The sequence below is a fragment of the Asterias rubens genome, chromosome 19, assembly GCF_902459465.1.
Source record: "Asterias rubens chromosome 19, eAstRub1.3, whole genome shotgun sequence".
Classification (NCBI taxonomy): Eukaryota; Metazoa; Echinodermata; class Asteroidea; order Forcipulatida; family Asteriidae; genus Asterias; species Asterias rubens.
This window is the reverse complement of record NC_047080.1, coordinates 10,792,263-10,814,419: the sequence shown is the minus strand read 5'-3', so window position 1 is coordinate 10,814,419 and position 22,157 is coordinate 10,792,263. Positions and strand designations below refer to the sequence as shown.

At 40.4% G+C, this 22,157-nt stretch overlaps 2 protein-coding genes across 5 annotated transcripts in view; one reads left to right on the top strand and one right to left on the bottom strand.

Moving 5' to 3' along the window:
* Positions 1–19,632, top strand: part of LOC117302934 (fibropellin-1-like) — a 29,775-nt gene extending 10,143 nt beyond the window's left edge. Inside the window, exons 6-9 of the mRNA XM_033786927.1 lie at positions 10,241–10,287; positions 13,154–15,158; positions 15,480–17,822; positions 18,157–19,632. Of these exons, the coding sequence (XP_033642818.1) occupies positions 10,241–10,287; positions 13,154–15,158; positions 15,480–17,822; positions 18,157–18,209 (4,448 nt within the window). The 3' untranslated portion in view covers positions 18,210–19,632. The remainder of the gene's footprint in view (positions 1–10,240; positions 10,288–13,153; positions 15,159–15,479; positions 17,823–18,156) is intronic.
* LOC117302935 (mucin-2-like) lies at positions 1,068–22,075 on the bottom strand. Of its 4 annotated transcripts, none has more exons than XM_033786929.1 (6): positions 22,037–22,075; positions 6,081–6,182; positions 4,220–4,258; positions 3,643–3,679; positions 2,703–3,362; positions 1,068–1,774 (listed from the first exon to the last, which is right to left on the bottom strand). In XM_033786929.1, the coding sequence occupies exons 3-6, from the start codon at positions 4,256–4,258 to the stop codon at positions 1,539–1,541; spliced, it is 972 nt and encodes a 323-aa protein (XP_033642820.1). In that variant the 5' UTR covers positions 6,081–6,182; positions 22,037–22,075; the 3' UTR covers positions 1,068–1,538. The 4 variants fall into 4 exon arrangements, with proteins under 4 accessions (XP_033642820.1, XP_033642822.1, XP_033642819.1 ...); XM_033786931.1 differs by lacking the exon at positions 22,037–22,075 and having other exon boundaries at positions 1,068–1,455; positions 1,577–1,774; positions 6,081–6,347; XM_033786928.1 differs by lacking the exon at positions 22,037–22,075 and having other exon boundaries at positions 6,081–6,347.
* Positions 22,076–22,157: the final 82 nt, after the last annotated feature.

Sequence of the window (22,157 nt, the reverse complement as noted above, 5' to 3'; positions counted from 1 at the left end):
TCAAAACTAAATTTACATTGTCTGTCATCAGAGATATCTTGGAACCTGTGTAATGAGAAACAGGTGAATTTAGGTGATGTTTAAAATTGTGCTGGCAGTGGACACTATTGGTCGATTTCACAAAACTCTTCCTTACTTAAGACTAATCTTAGGACTTAGGACGAGTCCCAACCCTACACTGTAGCATGCAGACCTTAAGATTAAGCTAAGTTACGACTCGTCCTAACTCGAGATAAGACGAGTCCTTACTCTTTGTGAAATCGACCCCAGGTCACTAGTGTAAAGTGCATTGATACAGTTAAATGTGCTATATAAGAATTGTTATTATTATTATAAAATCTTACAATAAGCAGATAAGCAATATAATACATACCAATAAAATATAGGAATTTAAAAAAGAGTTGATAAAATCACAAGAAGGGGAGTGGTTACCAGCACACTTTCCTCAGCAAAGATCCTCAGCATCTGCCTATTTACATTTGAACAATATAACTAGGCTACAAATTATAACAAAACCACAGGATTATGCAAATAATGAGTTAACTAGGGTTACATTTTAATAAGGCACAAAAAGGTGCGCCATTTTTTTCTGGGGGGGGGGGCACTTCTGGCCAATTCGAATGTAGTTCCTTTTTCATTTCTCTAAACGCTTATGGAAAAGGGGTGAAGCAATCACTACAAGTCACAGAAAAATATTATTTAGAATAAGTTTTTGTACAGCGCCATGAGCGTCATGCCTGACGGACTTGAGAGCTCTACAAGAGGCCACTCCTATTATTAGTATTTGTTATGGGTTAAAACCATTGGACCCTTTCGGTAAACAGTGTTGTCCAAGGCCCAAATAACAAACCTGTGAAAATTTAGGCTCAATCGGTCATCGGAGTCGAGAGAAAACAACGGAAAAACCCACCCTTGTTTCCGCGTGTTTCGCCGTGTCATGACATGTGTTTAAAATAAATCCGTAACGAGAATTTATATTGTTTTGCTGTTTTCTCAAAAAGTAAAGCATTTCATGGAATAATATTTCAAGAGAAGTCTTTCACCATTGCCTTCTGTAAACCCTGTAAGTTATTTGTAAATCTGTGAACTTTTTTTTTTTTTCTGAACCGAAAGGGTCCAATGGCTTTAAACAAAGGGGTGCACCATTACTTTCTAGAGGCACTATAAATTTACAGAAATGAAAAGGGAGCCTCAGTTTCAATTGGTTCAGGCCAATTGAAACCGAGGCTCCCTTTTATTTAATTCTCTCAATTATTTTTTAAAGAAAATGGAGGAACAACCACCATCACAGAAATACTTAGAATAAAATTGTTTGACAAAGACAAATTTACTAGAGTGGCATTTGAACCAACCTACACAACCTCTGAATCAATATTTTGGCGCTTTTACAACTGAGCTATCTAGCCCGAAATTGGCAGTCTCCCTATTCGTTGATTTGTTGGTTTTTTTTTTTACCTTCAAATATTGGATAGTCGAGATCGTCTACCTCAATGGAGCACTGAAGTGTCACTTTGTTTAAAGCGAACACCGCGCATATTTTACAGCATTTTATACACTGCATAATTGGCATCAATACCTTCAAATATTGGATAGTCGAGATCGTCTACCTCAATGGAGCACTGAAGTGTCACTTTGTTTAAAGCGAACACCGCACATTCACTGTGACCGAAACAGAGGTTCATACATGAGACAACAGAGGGCGCTGTGACATCGATCATGAGCCGACCTTGAGTCTCAGTCAACTCACTCAAGACGAAGCGAGCAGCTTTTCGATCTGCAGAGAAATACAAGACTCCATGTAAATGAATCCAACTGGAGATTTCAGTCCCTCCATAGAGCCAGTGAACTAGGAAACAAGTCTTGTATACTAGTTTTGTAAACAAGTTCTGTTAACTCCCCCAACCCCTACCCCCCCCCCCTAAAAAAAATGATGAAATGCATCTCAACAAATTCCACATTTCCCTATAGAGACCGAGCCAAATAGCTTAAACAAAATGTCAAATTACCCTGGGTTGATTCTTTGAATAAAAAACAATAGACACTGAAATACCATCCCTCAAAATTATTCAACTGTTCTGAAAGGTTTAAAAAGGTTATGTTCAGCCTGTTTTTGTATAAGGAGGGGTGGGAGGGGGTTGAAATGGGGCCTTTTAACCCCCCCCCCCCAAGTTCCTACATGTCGGCAACTTTAATGGGTGGCTGTAGAAATAACATGCTATACCTAGGCGAAGTTCTTGAGCCAATATTGCTGACGTTCGAACCCAGCACCGAGTGCAATATACATGCAGCTCTAAAAATGGATAGGACGGCTGATTCATACTTGCTGCGTTTCGACTGCATACAAAGCACGCAAAGCCAAGGCCAACGACGGAGCCTTAGCCGAGGTTTGAAAAAGGCCCCCGGGATGTACCATGATACAATCATAGACCGTATTGAATTTAACGTCACCGTTCAAATATCTGACCTACAACATGGCGTCTGTGCACATGTGCGTATGTGTGTGCGCGCATGTGCCGTAGAAATCAAACTGGGAATGTTGCATGCTGTGTGCTTAATTGATGTAGGCATTTGGACGCGCATACGGTTTGCCTTACAAGATGGCGACTTTCATAGCAAAAAGGGGGTTGTTCAATACGGTCTATACCATTTGTAGTGATGGCGAAAAATCCCGTGTCTAGAAATGAGATATTGGGTGAACCTACCTTTCTCGCAGCTCCAACGGTCAGATACAGCTACTGAAGTTGCTGATGTTGTCTCTTGTGAAACTTCAGTTGTCTCATCGGGAGCACCTGTGCTGGCAATGGTGGTGACTTGGGGGGCAACAGTGGTGACTTGGGGGGCAACAGTGGTGACTTGGAGGGCAACAGTGGTGACTGGTGCGGCAACAGTGGTGACTGGCGGGGCAACAGTGGTGACTGGTGCTGCCACAGTGGTGACTTGCGGGGCACTAGTAGTGACTGGTGCAGCAGTGGTGACTTGCGGGGCAACAGTGGTGACTTTCGGGGCAACAGTGGTGACTTTCGGGGCAACAGTGGTGACTGGTGCGGCCACAGTGGTGACTTGTGGTGCAACAGTGGTGACTGGGGGGGCAACAGTGGTGACTTGTGGGGCCACAGTGGTGACTGGCGGGGCAACAGTGGTGACTGGCGGGGCCACAGTGGTGACTAGTGGGGCAACAGAGGTGACTGGCAGGGCAACAGTGGTGACTGGCGGGGCAACAGTGGTGACTTGCGGGGCAACAGTGGTGACTGGCGGGGCAACAGTGGTGACTGGTGGGGCCACAGTGGTGACTGGTGGGGCCACTGGTGCAGCAATAGTGTTGCCATAATCGTCAAAATAAGGAGAAGGAGTCTCGACTTCTCCTTAAAGAATGTACAAATCAAGATTTGTCATGAGTGATAGCGAATAATATTGCAGAACAATTAGGGGTTCAAATGTAACAATCACTGGGAGACCTCGGGATGCTAGTTGGAAGCAGACTTATTACAGGTAAATTTCCATTGTTCACGCAGTTCTGAGCAATCAAATTTTTCCTGAGACAATGGATTTACTTGGCAAGTCTGCTGCCACCTAGTGTTCCAAAAAGTCTCCCATTGTAAGAATTATGTGGAGTGCTATTTTCATCACCTGGGTCAAACTCACCATATCCTTTTGAAATCAAACTCAGCAAGATCAGCATCTGTATACAGGGAGTAAAAGATTGTACATTGTAAGTTTTCAAACCACAAAGCCTGTTTTCCTTATTAAAGGGTTTGGGTAGTTTCTGGACGTCACAACAAAACACAATCTACCACATACTTACATAAAACTTATGCGATTTAAAGGTAATGGTAGTTGAAAGCTTCTCTTGAAATATATCTTGCCGCGGTGCCGTAGTTTTTGTAGTAATGAGTAAAACAATTTCCTGAAAATAGTTTGTGTCTCAGTGAGACGGAAAACTATTTTAGCATGTACAACAGATTTACACGACTCCCCTAAAAACACTGCTCTGTGCTTATCACTTTTTTTCCCTCAAAAAAACTTGATGACCAATGAGCCTGAAACTCATTGAATTATATTACATACCATACATCTTCATTCAGAGTGAATAGGGATTCATGTCATGGTCAAAATCTTGATCTACAAAAAGCTATCAAAACCCTCTTAAGCATGTTAAGCCCCAGAGTTTTTAAAACACAAAGCCGTTCCCAATATTAAAACCATTTTGAGATATACTTACAACAAAGAGACCGCTTAAGATTCTCTTCATCCCTGCCATCTTCAGAGAGTTGGGTGAAAAAAATGAACCAATTCACACTTTAGTGTTGTGCTTTGTAAAGTAATACATTACTACTGTACCTGCGAGTTTCATCATGAAACGGCATTCTAAGAAGCCAGCCTTATTGCATGATTGTAGTCCTTGAAACTCTGCGCTATGAACCGCTACTATAAGTGGATTTAGCTTATGATCTTAGTTTTCCCGATCATGATTAATAAAAGCGGTTATATTAATATTCACGTCAGCTTGGATGGTTTCCTGATTTCTCCTCATCCATGCTGAGCCTTCTGTATGTGTGGATTGGGTTTCATTTCGTACCTTGGCGCAATTTATTTGCATAAAGGCTGTAAGCATAACAACTTGCTAAGCATAAAAAATATTGCTCAACAGAAACTGGTTACCAGCCAACCTTCCATGAAGTTAACCTTGATGCCGCTGGTGCCACACTCTTTTCGGGATAGCAAAGAAATTTGGTAAGCAGAATTGTCTGCTAAATAGCTTCATGAAATGGTCCCTGATGACTATGTGGGGTTGTCCCCTAGTATAGTTATAAGGTTTTCCCTCCCACTTCTGAAACTGATGTTTTTTTCCCCACAGTTATCTTCGGGCCTCGAGGTCACAGTTTAAGACACTTTGGAGGGTTGATAGGTTTCATTACCATAGATACTGTACTTATAATAACAATAATACTTGCCATCCTAGCAACAAATGGTCGAGTAAATATTTACGGTTGAATAAGAAAACCCACATTTTGCAATGTTTTATGAGACAAAAGCACTTATGTAGGACTCGTAACATCGTAGCCATTTGCAGTTACAACAAGGTCAAAGTCATAACTTAGCACAACATTATGCTTACCAGTTATGTCATATGTACCATTGATGACCAGTATACTGGGTGTTTTTTCCCTTAGTAGGAAATTATTAAGCAATGTTGTCTGCTTAAGCAACTCTAAGAAATGGAGGCCATTAGTGGGCGATTTTGTGTTGTGCATTATTTGAAGAAGAAAAAATGGTCACCAAGCCATTATGACAAATGTAACAAAACAAACTTGGTCACTTATCATCCTTGAACTCAAATTGAGAGGTTTTTTTTTTCTTTCTTTCTCTTGAAGCAATATTTCTGCTCAAGCAACTCTATCGAATGGAGGTAATTAGTAGCAATAGTTTTTAGTCTCATTCAATGTCTTAAATGTTACTCTAATGCTATTCCACAAAAATACACTATACTAAAATTATTTTGTACACATTTCAAACGAGCAGTAGTTTTAAGTTATTTTCTTGTAAGTTGTGATCGGGGCCAACATTTTGCCTTTTCTTTACTGGTGAGAAAACTTTAGACACTATCTTCTTCTGGCAGGACTACAATCAATAAAACCAGGCTAAAAGAATGACCACACCTAATCCCGACCCCCACAAAAAATAGCCCAAACAAATGCAACTTTTTTTCATGTTTACAAACAAATTCACAGTAATCTGAATATGAGCTAAATCCAATTGAAGAAACTTGAAAAAAATTCCCCCTCCAGGAAAGAAATCAAATTTTCATAACATCTGAACAATCATAATATCTCAATACAAAAGCCCTGCTCATACAAGAGCAATTTAGTAAGTGTCCCTTGCTAAATTGTATAGCATGGTTGTAAAATTTTACAAAACGTGCCTTGACAACAATTTTATTACTGTCCAAGGTCTCTTGGAAAATCTTGCCAAACATTGCTACATTTTACAACCATGCTAAAAACAAAGCGAGGGACCCCTGTTAAAACTGCTGTCCTGTGAACAGCGCTAAAAAGTGTCAATTCAGCAAAGAAACAACTCACCTATCTTCTTCAGTTTCAACGTGGGAGTTTCAACCGGTGTGTTGTGAGGAACGATAGAGGAATAAAGTGTTTCGCAGCTCAGCTCGTGTTCGCTTTAATATCCTTTGAGGCAGGGTACCGGTGGCAGTTAAATCAATTAAATTAACCAAGCTAATGAGTCTTCAATGACACTGCCCTCAGTTAAATACAGTATTAAGTGCTATTAGAGATTAAAGGGAAGGTAAACGTTTGGTTATCAGATGTAAAAGGCACTGGTTACAATTGGTAATAATTACTCAAAATAATTGAACATGAAAAAATTACTTTGTATCAAACAATGGAGAGCTGTTGATAGTATAAACAACATGGGAAACGGCTCCCTGTCTAAAGTATCGTAGTTTTTGAGAAAGAGGTAATTTCTCACTTAAATAATAAAATACTTCAGCTGAACCCTTTTCATTATGCATCTTAAAAAACACAAAGTAATGAAACAAGGGTGTTTTTTCCTTTCATTGTTCTCTTGCAACTTCGATGACGAGTCCAAATTACTGACTAATTAAGATTCATTTTACTTCAAAGTAATGTTGTTATTTAAATATATTAAAAATATATCAGTTGTGTTATCCCTAAACATTGGATCTAAGAGACAGCAATTTCTTTTCCACTACTGGAATATTCTATCTGCGTGCTTTGATTTTCGGTGATATCTCAAAAAGCGCGACCACTCTTTGAAATGAAATTCTATTGCAGTAAATCAATTGAATGAACCAAAATAAATTGGTTAAAGTACACTGCTTCGATTTTACACATTATGAAGGCTCTTGTAAACCTAAAAATAAACCCGAAATAGCCAACACATAATAAAGGCCTGTATTTAGAATTTAAAGACACTGGACACTATTGGTAAGTTTCAAAGACCAGTCTTCTTACTTGGTGTATCTCAACATATGCATAAACAAAACAAAAATGTGAAAATTTGAGCACAATCGGTCATTGTCACCCGAAGTTGTGTGCTTTCAGATGCTTGATTTCGAGACCTCAAATCCTAAGTCTGAGGTCTCAAAATCAAACTTGTGGAAAATTACTTCTTTCTCAAAAACTACATTACTTAAGAGGGAGCCGTTTGTCACAAAGTTTTGTACTATCAACCTCTCCCCATTACTCGTCAGAAAGTAAGGTTTTATGCTAATAATTATTTTGAGTGTTTACCAATAGTGTCCACTGCCTTTAAGATGACATAGTGTCGGCAGAGGGGAGGGCATGCAAGGATGTATTATGGGTCATGGGTTAGGAATGGTAGGAGCTAAGTGGTTGAATGGGGAGGGGGCTCCCCACTTCATTTAGTTTTTCAATTAGGGGCCATATTTATGGAGTTGCTGAAGCAGAAAGTGCATTGGAGCAACAAACCATTTCAAGTACTGCTTTTCGGTAAGACCAAAGGAAATGTTCTGGCCTAAAGGGTTTTTAAACCTTCTGAAGATCAATTTTCAGCTTCATTAGTCATTAAGTTTTGGAGGGGGGAAAAAAGAGTAAAAATCACAGAGCAATTGTTTCAGGAAAGTCGCAAAAATCTGTTATACATGCTGAAAAAACTTTCGCCCCAATAAAAGAAACCATTTTTTTTTAAACTGTTTTATATCCATTTTCTCAAAAAACAAAACAAAGTAATATTAATAATGTAGGTAAAGCTTTCTATCACCATTATCTGCAAACCATGTAAGTTAGCATGACCTCCTTGCGTGGTGCCGCAATTACCCAAGAAATCAATCCTGTTTAAGGAGGGTAAACTTTTTGTAATTTTCACCTTGAAGACCAGTTCAATTCATAATAAAGAAATATAGTGTGCATACAGTAACAAACATGTGAAAAAAATGAACCTAGTTGCTCATCAAAGCTGCAAGAAAATACTGTACTAGTATCAAATCATTGCTGTGGATTCTGACTGCCACTATTCCACCGGGCTAGCTCGGTGGACCAGTGGACATCTGTTCTAGCAATGCAAAAGTTGTGGGTTCGAATCCCACCCTGAGGAGTGCCTGTGTTTTTTTATTCACAGAGTTCGGAAAAGTACATTTTCCTCTCTGTTGTGATTAGGGAAAACATTGGTCTTTTCATGTCTGGTGAAAAAAAAATGTATCCTTTTGGGACAGTACTGCCTAAAAAAAAGATTTCTTTTCCTAAAAATCATGGGAAAAATGCGTTTTGAAGTTACTCCCTGTGCTTGAATTAATAACATTAAAACATAGCACTACTTTGATCAATCCAGCACCTTATCCTAAGAACTCTGTAGGCTTGTGGACTACCCACCATTGATTAATAATTTTAATAACCCAAATCTTGGAGTTTTCCCCCCATAATTGGTCTAAAATGCCCAACACACAACAAAATGAGCCGTTACCATGCCAATGGGTTATGGATTTGAAAGGTCGATGGTGTTTACTTGCACCTCAAACCCCTACCACTAACAACAAATAATAAAAAAATATATTTATTGACCGTGGACAGATAGCGTTAAGTAGAATTATACGTGAAGTGACTCAATTAATACACATTGGTCGGTAAAAGGGTAAAAACCAAATTTTATGAACGAAAAGAAAACAAAGTCCTTTTTTTGCATAGAGTTTTGTGCATTCATCAGATGCCTGTCTCAGATTCAAATTTGTTGGTGACAAATAACCTTTTTTTTCCAAGACTACATTACTCCAGAGGGGGTTGTTTCTAACAATGTTTTATAATATCAACAGGTCTCCAGTGATCTTTACCAAGTAAGAATTAACTTGTGGAGTAATTACCAAATGTACACCAAGCCTTTCATAGGGGGGGGGGTGTAGTTTATGAAATGAAAAAACCAAGGGGTAAACTGCAAGACAAATGTCAAAGGAGAGCTTTAAAGTGACTTAAAAACATATTAAGTGTCGTGGCCGAGCGGTTAAGAGCACCGAATTCAAACTCTGGTGTTTCTGATCAGCAGAGTATGGGTTCGAATCCCCAGCCGTGACACTGTGTCCTTGAGCAAGACACTAAACCATTGCTTCGTCCTTCGGATGGGACGTAAAGCCGTTGGTCCCATGTGTTGTGTAACGCATGTAAAAGAACCCAGTGCACTTATCGAAAAGAGAAGGCGTTCGCCCCGGTGTTCCTGGTTGTGGCTGCTTAATGCGCCGTAGCACCTTGTAAACCCTTATAAGGTGCTAAATAATTGGGTCTTAGAATTCATCACTGCATAACCTATCTTTCTGAAAGTTTGTTTATACTCAGCGCCTTGAGTACCTTGTTTGGTAGATACGTGCGCTATATAAGACTTCGATATTATTATATTATATTAGAAACACCACCACGAAAGAAGGCAAGCGAAAAATGGATTAGTCAGTAACAAAAGTTGCCTTTCCCTCTGAGTTTGGGAATTTGTGTGGGTAAGAGATTGTGTAAGAGTTTTGCTGTTGAAAACACTAACAACCCCTTTGAAAAATAAAATAAAAAATTGGGCGGCTTTAAAATCCCCATGCCATAGAATTCTTATAATGACGTGTCCTTCGATTTCGCGATCGATTTAATCTCATTGAATTACGAAAGGAAACTAATAATATTTTCAAGTTGGTTGCGAAAATGGCGACAAGGCTGGCGACTAGGCTGCAGGGGATTTGCAGCTTGATTCTAGATCATTACACATTGTAGGGATACAACTATATTCATGGGAAGGCTTACAAAGAGGTTTTCTAAAATGAAAGTAACATGCTTAAAGGCACTGGACACCTTTGGTAATTGTCAAAGACTAGAATTCTCACTCGGCGTATCCCAACATATGCATAGAATAACAAACTCGTCAACATTTTGACTCAATAATTGGTCATCAAAGATGCAAAAGAATAACGAAAGAAATAACACCCTTCTTGCACAAATTCATGTGTTTTCAGAGTTGTTAAATCTGCAGATGTATGTCTTAGAAAAACTTTGGTTGAAACCAAAATTAATATCCATATCAATAATATTCCATCTCTCTGCTTTATAAATATAAACATTTTTAACTATTTCATGACACCCTAAAATGACTATCAACAAAAAAAATCATTCCTTTTAAGTTTAAAATACTAAAACCAGTGTAGTTCTGAAACATGTTTGACTATAAAAAATGACACAAATATGTCATTTGATTAAAACCATTTCCTCTTTAAATTTGACAGATTCTGACCCTTGTTTAGACCAACCTTGTGGAGAGGGTTCCTGTGAGGTAAGTAATACCCAAAGTTTACTCTCTTATTCAGAAACCTCAATTTTCTTTGGGATCCTACCATCAGTGTCCTTCATTTTAAAGGCAATGGACACTATCTCAATATAATTATTAACTTGGTAACGATGCTGGAGAGCTGGTGATAGTATAAAACCATGTGAGAAACAGCTCCCTCTGAAGTAACATAGTTTTTGATTAAGAAGTAACTTCTCACTTAAATATTTAAGTTGAATTTGAGACCTCAGCTGATGTCTCGAACTCAAGCAAACAACTTTGTGTGACAAGGGTGTTTTTCTTCCATTATTATCTCACAACTTCGACGACCATTTGAGTTCAAATTTTCACATGTTTGGTATTTTGTGCATATGTTGAGATACAACAGAGAAGACGGGTCTTTGACAATATCAAAATGTGTCTTAGATCCTGTTACCCCCGCCCCCCCCCAACAAAAAAAATAAAAATAAATAATGATGATAATAAATTTTAAAAAATGGTTAAAGACACTTGAAACGTTTGGTAATTTTCAAAGACCAGTATTCTCACCTGGTGTATCCCAACATTTTGTAGAAAAAAAACAACTGTGAAAACTTTGACTCAATAAGTCCTCGAAGTTGCAAGAGAGTAATTAAAGCAAAAACACCCTTTTGCAAACATTTGTGTGCTTTCAGATGCCTATTAACAAGTGGGTTTTTTATTATTTCATCATTTTCTTTCTTTCAACTTTCTGATTAATAATGAGCCCGAATTGTCACCGAGTTGTTATTCTATGCGTATGTTGGGATAAACCAAAAAAATGAGAATACTGAGGTGGATTTCACAAAGGTAGTCCTAACTTAGGACTAGTCCTAGGCAATGCTAAGAGATAGGACAGGTCCTAAGTTAGGACCAGTAACTCATCCTAACTTAGGACTGGTCCTATCTCTTAGCATTGCCTAGGACTAGTCCTAAGTTAGGACTACCCTTGTGAAATCCACCCCTGGTCTTTGACAATAACCAAATTAAATTTTGCGAGCATTCTTTTATACAAAAAAAGATAAATGTCCTTTGACCCAAATTTCCTGAACAAAACTTAACTGAAATGCTACAAATCAAATTACTTACGCAGAAAGATGTAGATTTCTACAGAGAAATTTGGTGGAGACAAGAGTTCCTAGGTCGAGCCTCGAAGCACGTTGTAGGCAACACTGATAATTGTCAAAGACTTGGGCCCATTTTTATAAAGTCGTTCAGCAGAAAATACTGCTTGACAAATTTCTTTGCTAAGCAAAAAATTGTGTCAGGCACCAGCCACAGCAATGCAAACTTAATGTAATTTTGGCTGGTAAGCCGACTCTGTTAAGCAATACTATTCTGTGTTTAGCGAGTTTTTGTGCAAACAGGCTTTATGAAATTGGGCCTAGTTATCTACGCTTCATTTGAACCACAACTATAACTATTATACTTATCATATAATTCTTCTTATGAAACCAAGGATGACTAAAATGATTGAACTTCATTAATCTCGCAAGCCTCAGGAAACTGGTTAACAAGGACAATCGCTATGTGAACCAGAAACGCTGTGGTTTTCCCCTATACTCTTTCATAATGAATACTCTGTGTCCTTTTAAGAGCACAACCAATCCTTCGTTAAATTGTTCCATGTATACATAATGGAACCTACAATTTAATATTCCATTAAGGACAAGGCAGTTATTGGAAAGTATCTTGCTTAAAGCCATTGTACACTTTCAGAACAGAAAAAAAAAGTTCACAGATTTACAAATAACTTACAGGTTTTACAGAAAGTTATGGTTAAAGACTTCTCTTGAAATATTATTCCATGAAATGCTTTATTTTTTGAGAAAACATTGAAACAATTATAAATTCTCGACATCGAGAATTACGGATTTAAAGTAAACACATGTCATGACACGGCGAAATGTGCAAAAACAAGTTATTTCCCGTTATTTTCTCCCGACTCCGATGACCGATTGAGCCTAAATTTCACAGGTTTGTTATTTTATATTTAAGTTGTGATACACGAAGTGTGGGACTTGGACAATACTGTTTACCAAAAGTGTCCAATGGCTTTATAAGGGCACATGTCATGACCAGGGCCCATTTTCATGGCTCTGCTTACCGTAAGCACAGAATCGACACTTATGGAAGCAGGGAATTCTGTGCTTACGGCAAGCGTATTTCACAGGTTAGCGGCGAATTTTGGCTTCTGCGCGTGAGTACTTCACATTACTAGGCATTCTACGCGTACAAGGCTAGCGCAGAAATTCGGCGCTTGCATGTAAGCGGGGAAGCGTGATCGTAAGCGCAGAATTCGGCAGTAAGCAGAGCCATGAAATTGGGCCCAGGACATGTGCACGAGTCCACACTCTGCTGTTCAGCAGAGCCCGAGTCTGGTGCTCTTAACAGCTTAGCCACGACTTAACACTCCATTAAATCTCTGACCCCCTATGCTGCCGCTAGGGTGAGTTAGGTCAACACTGATTAGTTCAGTCAATTTACTTCATCACCAGAGGCAAAACTTACAACAAAAGACCGGTGCACTACTCAGACCAATTTTTTTAAGGTGGCTGGGCATGCTCGATTGTAGCCTCACGGTGTCCATGGTAACATTGTACGTCAACGTCTGTTCCAATGGGTTTCATTCATAAAATGGATAATTGTATAAATTCTGCAAGACTGGAGGTCAATTACAAAATGTTTATGGTCATCTGCCCCCTTGCACTAATAGCTCTATTACCGGCTATCAGTAGTCAAGGATTCTTGTAATTTTTAAAATAATAAAGTTTACTTTTGAGCCATCCTTTGGTTTCACTATCAGAAATATAATAGTAGTAAAAATATCTTTCTGTATTATTTCTTTATTTAGAGACTTGAATCCGGCTTTCGCTGTATTTGTTCCCCGCCATGGAAAGGCCCCCTGTGTCAAGAGCATCTGAGCTTCTGCGAAAGCTGGCCATGTCTTCATCACGGGACGTGCGAGGAAGCGCAGACTGGCTACAAATGCCTCTGCGCCGACGGATACATTGGAACCAACTGCGAAACCGACACCACGAATTGCGATTCCAACCCATGTCTTCACGGTGCCATGTGCATTGATGGCTCGATGAGTTACACCTGCATTTGCACAATGGGTTACCGGGGAACGCGTTGCCAGATCAACAGTGACGACTGTTCTCCGGAACGGTGCCAGAACAACGGTACGTGTGTGGACTTAGTGGCTGATTACGCATGTATTTGCCCTACGGGATTCTATGGGAAGTACTGTGAATACAGCGTTGATGAATGCGAGAGTGAACCGTGTCAGCACGGAGCGGAGTGCACAGACTTGAGTGGAGACTACAGATGTGATTGCAAGCCAAGGTACACAGGGAAGAATTGTCAGATCCTAAGGATCAACGCCTGCAAGTCAGACCCATGTGAGAACGGCGGGACTTGTATTGACCACAAGCAGAGGTTCACCTGTAAGTGCGTCGACGGATACAATGGCGACAGGTGTCAATTTGACATTGATGAGTGTCAACAGAGGTTAAAGGGGAGGCGACGACCTCGTTCTAACGGACCATGTAACAACGGAGGGAGATGTGAGGACCTGATCGGTGGCTACCAGTGCCATTGCATGGCTGGTTTCAAAGGGAAACACTGCAGCACCAAGATTAACGAATGCGAAAGCTCTCCATGCCAGTATGGCGTCTGTGAGGACCGTCATAACGGTTATAGATGCGTCTGCCTCTTAGGGTTCAGCGGTACCCACTGTGAGTTTAACACAAACGAATGTAACAGCGACCCCTGCATGAATAATGCAACATGCATTGACCTCCTCAGCAGCTACTTCTGCGCATGTCCGCCAGACTACGGCGGGAACCACTGCGAGACTCTAATCAACCACTGCAAGTCGGACCCTTGCCAGAACGGCGCAGTGTGTCAAAACACCGGACTGGATTTCATCTGCAAGTGCCCAGTCGGTTTCACGGGAAAAACATGCGGTATGGAGATTGACGAATGCGTGTCTGAGCCGTGCCAGAACGGCGCAACATGCGTAGACACTATCGGAGGATACTCATGCTTTTGTCTCCTCGGTTTCCAAGGATTCCACTGCGAGATTTTGGTAGACGACTGTGAGATGAGTCCCTGTTTGAACAACGGCACGTGCCTTGATGGAATTGGGACTTTCTACTGTGCATGCGCACCGGGGTACTACGGCGTTATCTGTGAGCATGACATCAACGAATGCTGGTCAGAACCGTGCCAGAACTTTGGCGGCTGCCTCGATCTCGTAGATGACTATACATGTGTGTGCGCGCCGGGTTATACGGGCAGACAGTGCCAGATTGATGTACAGGAATGCGTCTCATCACCGTGTCTAAACGGTGGAGAGTGTCTCGATCTTGTTGCATCGTACAGGTGTGAATGCCCTGTCGGATATTCTGGGCCAAACTGTGAGACTAACGTCGACGAGTGTGCAAGCCAGCCGTGCTTCAATGGAGCGACATGCATGGATGGCATCGGCAGTTTCCAGTGCTTCTGTCTGGATGGTTACAGCGGGGCCTTTTGCGAGATCAACATCGATGACTGCGAGTCAAATCCATGTGAGAACGGCGGGGTCTGCTACGATCAGGTGGCTGGATTCTACTGCCGTTGCTCGCCAGGTTTTGTAGGGCACAGCTGTGGTAGTGAGACGGATGAGTGTGCAGGGGACCCATGTATGCATGACTCGGTGTGCCTGGATATGGTGGATGATTTTATATGCCTGTGTGAGGCTGGGTTTACTGGTGTGTATTGTGAGGAGAACATCAATGATTGTGAGGTCCAGCCTTGCCTACATGGAACGTGTCTGGATGGTGTTAACAAGTACTTCTGCTCCTGTCAAGACGGTAAGTTAACTTCATAGCTGGATTGCAAGGTAGGGTCATACTTGGGTAATGACCCCAAAGAGAAATGTTAATGTAATTTCAAGCAAAAAGATAACTCATTGTAAAGGTGGTTATAGTAGGCAAATATCCAGCAAAACTACTTCATCTAAAATGCACACGTTGATTAGAAATCAATAAAAAAAAAACATTAAATCTGAAATCAGACTTCTAAGGATTAATGGACACAGATGAAATCAAAGGTGGGACAATAGAGAAAAAGTAATTCATTAGAGAATGAGGCAGGGTAGTTTGTAAAATAATCTTTGCTTTTATCTTTATCAGGTTACAGTGGCCAAGATTGCGAAACCGAAATAAATGAATGTGCCAGTTCTCCCTGCCAACAAAACGGTACATGTGTCGATCGGATAGACAGCTTTGTTTGCCAGTGTTCTATCGGAACCGAAGGGCGACTCTGTGAGCTTGATGTAGACTACTGCCTCTCGGCCCCCTGCCTCCATAATGGAACATGCCAAAATGAGAAAACCTCGTTCATCTGCGATTGCGCAGATGGATTTACCGGAGCTCGATGTGAGAGTAATGTGGACGAGTGCCTTAGTTTGCCGTGTGAAAATGGCGGACGGTGTGTCGACAGGGATGGTTGGTACCAATGCGTCTGTGCACCAGGCTACCTCGGGGTCAACTGTGAGGTCGATAATGATGAATGTGTGCAGAATCCTTGCGTGCATCCTAATGCTACATGTGTGGATTTGCCGAATGGATTTGAGTGTGTGTGTCCACCAGGGTTTGAAGGGAAGACGTGTAGCGTGGGGAGGAATGAATGCGAGTCCGAGCCTTGTGCAAGAAATGCAACTTGTATAGATGAAGAGGGACGATTCTCATGTCTATGCCCGCCTGGGATATCCGGAACTCTATGCGATGTGAATCTGTATGAATGCGAGAGCAATCCATGCCAAAATGGCGGTCTGTGCGAAGACGAAATTAACGGATTTAAGTGCCGCTGCTTGCTTGGATTTACAGGCACTCATTGCGAAACTGACACCTCGGAATGTTACAGTGAACCATGTCTTAATAACGGACTGTGCGTGGATTTGGTCAATGGGTACTTGTGTCAATGTGCGGCGGGTTACCTCGGCCTGCACTGCCAAGTCGAAAAAGATGAGTGTGTGTCCTCGCCTTGCATGCACAATGGTGAATGCGTTGATGAAGTTAATGGGTTCATATGCGAATGCACAGCCGGGTACGAGGGGGCACTTTGCCAGGACAATGTGAACGAATGCGAGAGCTCACCATGTCTCAGTGAGGAGGGCGGATCCCAAGGGAGTACCTGCACCGATTTGGTGAATGGTTACAGGTGCATTTGCCCTCCATTAAGAACCGGGGAACACTGTGAGATCTGGATTGACGCGTGCTGGAGCAACCCCTGTATGAACTTCGCCACGTGTATGGCTTCCTCGGAGGGATTTAAATGCGAGTGCCCACCAGGGGTGACTGGATTTCTTTGCGATGTTGAATTGTACGAGTGCAGCAGTAGTCCTTGCTTGAATGGCGCAGAGTGCGTGGATCAAATCGACGGGTTTTGGTGTCAATGCCGAGCGGGGTACACAGGCGTACAATGCGAAAACCACACGGATGAATGCAGCAGCAACCCGTGCCAGCACAATGCAACGTGTCAGGATTTAGAGGATGCGTTTGCGTGCATGTGTTTGGCGGGATACACAGGGACGTTCTGCGAAGCAGAAGTAGATGAGTGTGGCTCAAACCCGTGCATGCATGGCGGTACCTGCCAGGACCTGGTGGGATGGTTTATCTGTGATTGTCCACCGGGGTTCAATGGAACACTGTGTGAAGATGATATAAATGAGTGTGCAAGTTCACCTTGCGTCGGCGATAGTGAAGAAATACCAGGCAATCGCAGTGTATGTATTGATGGTGTGGGGATGTACAAATGCATCTGCCCAGTGACAAGAACAGGCCACAGATGTGATGTATGGATAGACGCTTGCTTGAATGAGCCGTGCGAGAACCAGGGTACTTGCTTTTCGAAAGAGGGTGAGTTTATGTGTGCCTGTCGCTCTGGTTTCACAGGAACAACTTGTGAAACAAATATAGACGATTGTGCCAGTGGGCCGTGCCAACATGGTCAATGCATCGACGGGCTGGAGTCGTACCACTGCCGATGCTCCGTCGGATTTGCAGGAGAACACTGCGAGAAGAACATCAATGACTGTGAGCCCGTCAATCCCTGTGAGAATAAGGCCACCTGCCTGGACATGATCAGCGGGTACCTGTGTGTGTGCCAGCCAGGGTTCACCGGCAAGGGCTGTAAGGAAGTGAAGAACCCATGTAAGCATGATCTGTGTGTGAATGGGGGAACATGCATCAGTAATGTCGGAGCCGGTGATGACTTCTGGTGCCACTGCGAGGACGGTTGGGTCGGCAAATTCTGTGAGATACCAGAAGGCCCGTGCCACTCGCAACCTTGCCACAACTGTGGTCAGTGTGTACTGTTCGACGGCACTCACGAAAGATTTGTGTGCCAGTGTGAGAAGGGCTTCACCGGAGAACTATGTGAGATTGACATTGACTTTTGTGCGGGAAACCCGTGCTCGGAAGCTGGGACGTGTTTACGAGAGAGGGGAGGATTCAAGTGTATATGTTTACCAGGTAAGGATTGCAGTTACAGCCATGGGTTCCAATAGGCCGTTATCATGAAGCGGCCATCTTGATTTTCTCCCATTTAGCTCAATATGCAACAAAATCGAGGCTCAAAGAACAGATAGTCTGGTTCCTTTTTGCACAATGACTTTAGGCATCCATTACTGTAATTGGATACAGGGAACATGATCAAGATGGCAGTCGCATGATAAAGGCAACTTTTTTTAAACAAGCACAAAAAAGGCTAGAATAGCTCAGTAATGTGATGGCATGTTATTCGGCAAGTCATATATATCCTGCTCTGGAGAATTTGAACTCAAAGTTCTTTCCAATTTTGTCACAGGTTATGGAGGTAGGCATTGTGAGGTCCATCTCGATGAACAGCCACATAGATGAAAGCAACCCATCAATGTCATTAGAAAGTCTGCAATCTAACATTTCTGCTGCATCAACCAACTTGCAACCTCACGCAACTTTCTCTACTCTTCGAGCATCGATCAAACAAACACTATAAGTGTAGGAGCAGGAGACGGTGCCTTCTCGAATGTGAACTCAGCCCCGTGGAACTCCTACCAGATACATGTAGCTGCAGAAATGCAAACTCTCTTGAATCATTTAAGAAACTGTTGAAGACTCACTTGTTTCGTTCACAGTGATTTTATTTGTTTTCTGACATCTTTGATTTTGATTTGTTCTATGTTAGAGACATCCAAGCGCTTTGCATCCTATGGAAATGGCACTCTCAAAATGGCAGCTTATTATTTATTTTATTTAAGCTAGACAGCTTTTCCATGGCAGGCCGGACAGGACCCACGTTCCAGAGAGAGCACAAGCTCCGGGTGAAAGCTCTTATAAATATTTCAGTTTCAAATGGCTCTTCTACCAAGAGTTACAATGTGCACTGGTGCTATACACTTTAGACTTTGGCTTCTTCCAATTTACATCACATGATTACAATAGTATAGACCCTCACTTTTAAAAAAGTGTAAACATGAAACTGCATGAAATTTATACAAACGCATAAAATGAATGACTCCATACAACTAAGAGTCAAAATATGTCTTTTCCCCAGCTTGTTCCCCATCCCCCCAAAAACCTGGTAGTGTTGGTTACTGGTCCAACGCTATAATTCTGGACTCTGGTCAGTGGTGTTTTGCGATTTTCAATCCCTGTGTATAGAGCCTTTTATTGAGAGAGTTGCGACAACTTGCGACGGAAAGTAAGACTAGACTGATCATTTGGTTGTGATACATTCGAACAGAAAAATTGGCATCCAACAACCACTTGAATATTAGGAAAACTGGTCCCTCCTTGTTGCAGCTTTCTCAAAACACAGCTTTGCCTGTGGTTAAATCTTTTGTGAACATTTTTGTATTAAATTATTTTGGTTAATTATTTCTTAGAATATTATGACAAAATTTGTATGCATTTATTTTCATATAAAGAGCTTTTAAGTTTCTTAAGATTTTATAAGTTTATAAAAGTAAAAAAATATGTTTTCCAAATTTCAGAAAGAAATGAACAGGAGCAACTCAGCAGTATTATTATATGCCAAGTTATCAGATGTTATTTGTGGACTAGTCTGCTTTTTTTTTTACAAATCATACCAGTTCTAATAGTCATGAAAAATGTTTCCAATTTGGCGGGAAGATTTTCTTTTTAGATTGGGATTCGAACCAAAGGTATGAGATAAAGGGAAAAGGACTTAGTTATGACTATCCTTGTTAACCCCTTAGAAAACCTCAGGCTGGACTTATCAATCTCATTTTTTATTTTAAAGTCAAACAAAGCTCAATAAAATTAAAATAAATAAAATGGCGAAGACGTATCAATTGTTACTTCATTCTGTTGTGTTTCCTCCCAATGATAATTTGATTTCCTTTTTTCCTTAACTAAAGGCACTAAACACATTTGGTAATTGTCAAAGAGTTAGACCAGTATTCTCACTAGTGTATCCCAACATATGCTTAAATTATTTGGGCTCAATTGGTCATCGAATGTGCAAGAAAATGGTCAAAGAAAAAACACCCTTGTTGCACAAATTGTTGTACTATAAGATACCAAAGAAAGGCTTCAGGCCTGAAGTTTTACTAAAATTCAAAAATTTGAGTGAGAACTAACCTCTTTCTCAAAAAATATGTTACTTAAGAGGGAGTCATTTCTCACATGATGTTGTATACAAATATTAAAATTAAAATGTACTTTGATTCTTTTCAATACCGTGTTCAAGACTGCCTTTTAAAGCCATTGGACACTTTCGGTAAACAGTATTGTCCAAGTCCAAAACTTCGTGTATCACAACTTCTATATAAAATAACATACCTGTGAAAATTTAGGCTCAATCGGTCATCGGTGTCGGGAGAAAATAACGGAAAAACCCACCCTGGTTTCCGCACGTTTCACCGTGTCATGACTTGTGTTTAAAATAAATCCCTAATTCTCGCTATAGAGAATTGATATTGTTTTAATGTTTTCTCAAAAAGTAAAGCATTTCATGGAATAATATTTCAAGAGAAGTCTTTCACCATTACCTTCTGTAAACCCTGTAAATTATTTGTAAATCTGTGAACTTTTTTCTTTTTTTCTGTACCGAAAGTGTCCCATGACTTTAATGAATTTCATTATAGTGCACATGAGGCTACAAAACAACATATTTTTGCATTTTGTTGAGTTTTATTGGACTCAATTTTACAATACTTCCAAAAAAATGTCAGGTTGGAAAAGAAAAATATTCCCTACTATTCTATTATGTCAGAGTTATTAATAGCCCTTGAGTATAAGCAGGCACTGTGCCAGACTGGGATTCCCCCGCGATGTTGAGCAATCAAGAGCCTAGTACATTGAATTCTATTTATGTGTAGCTGGAAAGAGTGAGAACTAACCTCTTTCTCAAAAAATATGTTACTTAAGAGGGAGTCATTTCTCACATGATGTTGTATACAAATATTAAAATTAAAATGTACTTTGATTCTTTTCAATACCGTGTTTAAGACTGCCTTTTAAAGCCATTGGACACTTTCGGTAAACAGTATTGTCCAAGTCCAAAACTTCGTGTATCACAACTTCTATATAAAATAACATACCTGTGAAAATTTAGGCTCAATCGGTCATCGGTGTCGGGAGAAAATAACGGAAAAACCCACCCTGGTTTCCGCACGTTTCGCCGTGTCATGACGTGTGTTTAAAATAAATCCCTCATTCTCGCTATAGAGAATTGAAATTGTTTTAATGTTTTCTCAAAAAGTAAAGCATTTCATGGAATAATATTTCAAGAGAAGTCTTTCACCATTACCTTCTGTAAACCCTGTAAATTATTTGTAAATCTGTGAACTTTTTTCTTTTTTTCTGTACCGAAAGTGTCCCATGACTTTAATGAATTTCATTATAGTGCACATGAGGCTACAAAACAACATATTTTTGCATTTTGTTGAGTTTTATTGGACTCAATTTTACAATACTTACAAAAAAATCTCAGGTTGGAAAAGAAAAATATTCCCTACTATTCTATTATGTCAGAGTTATTAATAGCCCTTGAGTATAAGCAGGCACTGTGCCAGACTGGGATTCCCCCGCGATGTTGAGCAATCAAGAGCCTAGTACATTGAATTCTATTTATGTGTAGCTGGAAAGAGTGAGAACTAACCTCTTTCTCAAAAAATATGTTACTTAAGAGGGAGTCATTTCTCACATGATGTTGTATACAAATATTAAAATTAAAATGTACTTTGATTCTTTTCAATACCGTGTTCAAGACTGCCTTTTAAAGCCATTGGACACTTTCGGTAAACAGTATTGTCCAAGTCCAAAACTTCGTGTATCACAACTTCTATATAAAATAACATACCTGTGAAAATTTAGGCTCAATCGGTCATCGGAGTCGGGAGAAAATAACGGAAAAACCCACCCTGGTTTCCGCACGTTTCGCCGTGTCATGACGTGTGTTTAAAATAAATCCCTAATTCTCGCTATAGAGAATTGATATTGTTTTAATGTTTTCTCAAAAAGTAAAGCATTTCATGGAATAATATTTCAAGAGAAGTCTTTCACCATTACCTTCTGTAAACCCTGTAAATTATTTGTAAATCTGTGAACTTTTTTCTTTTTTTCTGTACCGAAAGTGTCCCATGACTTTAATGAATTTCATTATAGTGCACATGAGGCTACAAAACAACATATTTTTGCATTTTGTTGAGTATTATTGGACTCAATTTTACAATACTTACAAAAAAATCTCAGGTTGGAAAAGAAAAATATTCCCTATTATATTCGTTGAAAGCTGGAATTCGTTGAAAGCTGGAATGTTCCATTCAACTCGGCTCCGCCTCGTTGAATAGAACATTCCAT